Genomic DNA, 5,000 nt, shown 5'->3' with positions numbered 1-5,000 from the left:
ACATTAGCAAGGGTGTATGGAGGGCAGAAGATTAATGGCCACAGTCTTCACTATTTTAATTGAGTTTTGTGCACCATTAGACCATTTTATTGACATTAGCAAGGGTGTATGGAGGGCAGAAGATTAATGGCCACAGTCTTCACTATTTTAATTGAGTTTTGTGCACCATTAGACCATTTTATTGACATTAGCAAGGGTGTATGGAGGGCAGAAGATTAATGGCCACAGTCTTCACTATTTTAATTGAGTTTTGTGTACCATTAGACCATTTTATTGACATTAGCAAGGGTGTATGGAGGGCAGAAGATTAATGGCCACAGTCTTCACCATTTTAATTGAGTTTTGTGCACCATTAGACCATTTTATTGACATTAGCAAGGGTGTATGGAGGGCAGAAGATTAATGGCCACAGTCTTCACCATTTTAATCCCCCACATGAGTTTGTGAAGCTGTGGAAAGTCACCAAATAGTCACCACAAGGAATAGGGAAACACGTCACACTACTGAAGGGGTCAACCTAACCTCACCTAACCTAACCTGACCTTTTCAGAAATGGCTGGATGAGAAAATGCAGCTCCAGAAGTCCATCCCAGCTTATGAGGACCCTAAATTGACCCTTAGCGACATTGCAGATAAATGGAGTGCCCTAGACAGAGAGGTGAGAGAGAGAGAGAGAGAGAGAGAGAGGTGTAAGATTTATATTTGTTTTTAGAGAAAATTTGTGTTTTAAGGAATATTTGAATGTGTTTGGGTGTGTTTTGAGTGTGTTTGGGTGTTTGAGTGTGTTTTGAGTGTTTGGGTGTGTTTGAGTGTATTTCTAGCATTCAAACACTGCCACACACACCCAAACACTGCCACACACACCCAAACAGTGCCCAACACACCCAGAACACTGCCACACACACCCAAACACTGCCACACACACCCAGAACACTGCCACACACACCCAGAACACTGCCACACACACCCAGAACACTGCCACACACACCCAGAACACTGCCACACACACCAGAACAGAACACTGCCACACACACACCACACACCCAGAACACTGCCACACACACCCACTGCCACACACACCCAAACACTGCCACACACACCCAAACACTGCCACACACACCCACTGCCACACACACCCAAACACTGCCACACACACCCAAACACTGCCACACACACCCAAACACTGCCACACCACCCACAACACTGCACACACACCCAAACACTGCCACACACACCCAAACACACACACCCAAACACTGCCACACACACCCAAACACTGCCACACACACCCAAACACTGCCACACACACCCAAACACTGCCACACACACCCAGAACACTGCCACACACACCCAAACACTGCCACACACACCCAAACACTGCCACACACACCCAGAACACTGCACACACACCCAGAACACTGCCACACACACCCAAACACTGCCACACACACCCAGAACACTGCCACACACACCCAGAACACTGCCACACACACCCAGAACACTGCCACACACACCCAGAACACTGCCACACACACCCAGAACACTGCCACACACACCCAGAACACTGCCACACACACCCAGAACACTGCCACACACACCCAAACACTGCCACACACACCCAGAACACTGCCACACACACCCAAACACTGCCACACACACCCAAACACTGCCACACACACCCAGAACACTGCCACACACACCCAAACACTGCCACACACACCCAAACACTGCCACACACACCCAAACACTGCCACACACACCCAAACACTGCCACACACACCCAAACACTGCCACACACACCCAAACACTGCCACACACACCCAAACACTGCCACACACCCAAACACTGCCACACACACCCAAACACTGCCACACACACCCAAACACTGCCACACACACCCAAACACACACACACCCAAACACTGCCACACACACCCAAACACTGCCACACACACCCAAACACTGCCACACACACCCAAACACTGCCACACACACCCAAACACTGCCACACACACCCAGAACACTGCCACACACACCCAGAACACTGCCACACACACCCAAACACTGCCACACACACCCAGAACACTGCCACACACACCCAGAACACTGCCACACACACCCAGAACACTGCCACACACACCCAAACACTGCCACACACCCAGAACACTGCCACACACCCAAACACTGCCAAACACACACACCAAACACTGCCACACACACCAAACACTGCCACACACACCCAAACACTGCCACACACACCCAGAACACTGCCACACACACTGCCACACACCCAAACACTGCCACACACACCCAGAACACACACACCCAGAACACTGCCACACACACCCAAACACTGCCACACATACCCAGAACACTGCCACACACACCCAGAACACTGCCACAACCTTCCTAACTGTGTAATCTCTCTTTCAGATCAAATATTTAATTAACAAAGCGAAGATTGCAAAGGTAAAAAAGGAGAAGGAGGCGGAAGAGAAGAAGAAGGAAGAGAAGAAGAAGGAAGAGGAGAAGAAGAAGAAGAAGACATCAGGAAAGAAGAAGAAGAATGGAACCAAGGAAGAGCAGGAGGAGGAGGAGAAGAGGAAGGCAGGGGAGGAGGAGGAGGAGGTGAAAACAGGTGAGAGAGAGAGAGACAGACAGACAGACAGACAGACAGACAGACAGACAGACACACATACATCCAGACACACACACATCCAGACACACACACATCCAGACACACACACATCCAGACACACACACACACACACACACAGACAGAGAGAGAGAGAGAGAGAGACTAATAAATACAAACTTACAGAGAATGAGAAGAAGAAGGAAGAGGAGGAGGAGGAGGTGAAGAAGAAGGAAGAGGAGGAGGAAGACGACCCTCTGAACATCTTCCAAGAGGCTGGAGAAGAGAACAACAGTGAGGAAGACAGAAGGAAAGAGGAGGAGGAGGTGGTGGAGGAGGAGGAGGAGGAGGAGATAGGAGGAGAAGAGGAAGAGGAGGAGGAAGGGAAGAGAGGTAAGTGTGTGTGTGTGTGTGTGTGTGTGTGTGTGTGTGTGTGAGTTTTAAGGGCCGGTGGCCATGGTATCGAAAAATCTGAAAAATATTGAAAATTCCCCAAACCCCAGCAGAGCATCCCCAGACACATGGCAACATAGTGATGGAGTATTTTGGGAAATGCGCTAAAATACGTGGGGTATTTAAACTTTAAAAGGCCCCTGCCACGCCCACCGCACCCCGGGGCTTCCCTTCCCCCCAGTCTCTAAACCATAGATGATGATGATAAGCACGGAAGAAGCCATGGAAAGTGGTTTGTTTGGTAAGGAAAGGTGGCCGCTGGCAACTCAGTACTGTGGCGGACACAGGAACACACGGCACACCCTCTCCCCTTCCATCTCAGTGTCCAGGTGACTGCCATGGGAGGAGGATGTGCTGAGTATCTCGCCCATTATTCCACACCTTGCCGGCCACAATCCAGCCTATTTTAGCTGCCTTTTTTGCCTTACAATGTGTAAACAAACGGTGGGAGTTGTGGCGACCATGCACGGACGGGAGACACCCTCGCCTTCCAGCGCCTAGTACCTGCAGTCATTGTAGGGGCGGCCAGGTGCCACATGAGTGGTACAGAATGTTGTAGACCTGCCTAAAAAGCAAACCTGCTGCACGTGGCGGTGTATGAACACCAAATATCCAACACAAATAAATGTTGAGGGTGAGGAACAAAGTGACATCTCTGGGATAAAGCCTTGCTCTGTCTACACTTTTCATCATTCAAATCAAAGCTTCTCCCACATTTCTCAACGGATCTTCAATTTTGCGGCATCATTTTGAAGGTCAGTGAAGCCGATACATTTCCACCGCATACAATTTGCAGAAACTTATTTTCTGTGCCGCAATGGAATTTTATACAAAAAAAAAAACTAAAAACTTAAAAAAATTGATAATGGCCGCCAAAATAAAAGATTCAGAATTGTTTGAGGTGGAAAGTGTTGTTCCACCTCACACCTCCTGTGTACACGGCTCAAATCTGCTCCACCAACAAAGTTCATCTATTTCATATTTGTTGAAAACCTAACCAGACAGTCCCCTTAAATACCTGTGTGCGTGTGTGTGTGCGTGGTTTTCTCATTCCCAACCTTGTGTGTGTGTGTGTTTCTCATTCCCAACCTTTGTGTGCGTATGTGTGTGCGCACGTTTTTCTCATTCCCAACCTTTGTGTGTGTGTGTGTGCGTGCGTTCGTGTGCGTGTATGCGTGCGTGTGTACAAGAACCCCATGTTTACCTATATACTATCAATTTATACATTCACTTAAGTGCATGTGTGTGCGTGTGTGTGCGTAAGTGACAGGTTCTCCCCCTCTGCCCCCCAGTGCCCCCCCCAGTGTGGGCTAGCACCCCCCCAGAGAGTGTGTGGGTGTGTGGGAGTTCAGCGTTTGTTATTGTTGTCATCCACCTCTTGTTTACTTTGCCGCATGTCAGAAGGTGGGTCGCCCGGCATTGGGTGGGGGCAGGGGTCAGGTCAGGGGTCAGGAAGGTCAATCAGGGGTCATTTACAAGGTCAGAAGATCATTTTAAGAGTTTTTAAGGGTTTTAGGATTCTGCTGGGGTCAGGTCAGGGGTCAGAAGGTCAATGCATTGTGGGTAGATTTTAGGGATTCTGGGGGTCATTGGGGGGGCTGGGGTCAGGTCAGGGGTCAAGGGGTCATTTAGAAGGTCAGGGGGTCATTTAGAAGGTCAGTGGTCATTAAGGGTTTTTTAGGGATCAGTCAGGAGGTCAAAGGGGTCAAGGGGTGAGTCAGGGGGTTGAGGGGGGCAGTGAGCAGTTATATACATGTGTTTAGGGGGTCAGGGGTCTGGTTAGGGGCTATTTAGGGAGTTATTAAGGGGCTTTTAGGCGAGTCAGTAGATGAAGTTGTGTGTGTCTGTGTGGTCAGGTTAGGTTAGGTCAGGCTAGGTTGGGTTGGGTTGGGTTAGGCTGGGCTGGGTTGGGT

At 49.4% G+C, this 5,000-nt stretch overlaps 1 protein-coding gene across 1 annotated transcript in view; it reads left to right on the top strand.

Annotated features, from left to right (window-relative positions):
* The window catches only part of LOC123501850 (hypoxia up-regulated protein 1-like), a 32,511-nt gene that overhangs the window by 24,745 nt on the left and 2,766 nt on the right, over nt 1–5,000 (top strand). Inside the window, 4 exon segments of the mRNA XM_045250889.1 lie at nt 551–658; nt 2,433–2,637; nt 2,821–3,027; nt 4,380–4,491. Coding sequence (XP_045106824.1) covers nt 551–658; nt 2,433–2,637; nt 2,821–3,027; nt 4,380–4,491 — 632 coding nt within the window.

The sequence above is a fragment of the Portunus trituberculatus genome, chromosome 2, assembly GCF_017591435.1.
Source record: "Portunus trituberculatus isolate SZX2019 chromosome 2, ASM1759143v1, whole genome shotgun sequence".
Taxonomy (NCBI): Eukaryota; Metazoa; Arthropoda; class Malacostraca; order Decapoda; family Portunidae; genus Portunus; species Portunus trituberculatus.
The sequence above is the reverse complement of the archived record's forward strand: the minus strand, read 5'-3'. Positions and strand labels throughout refer to the sequence as shown.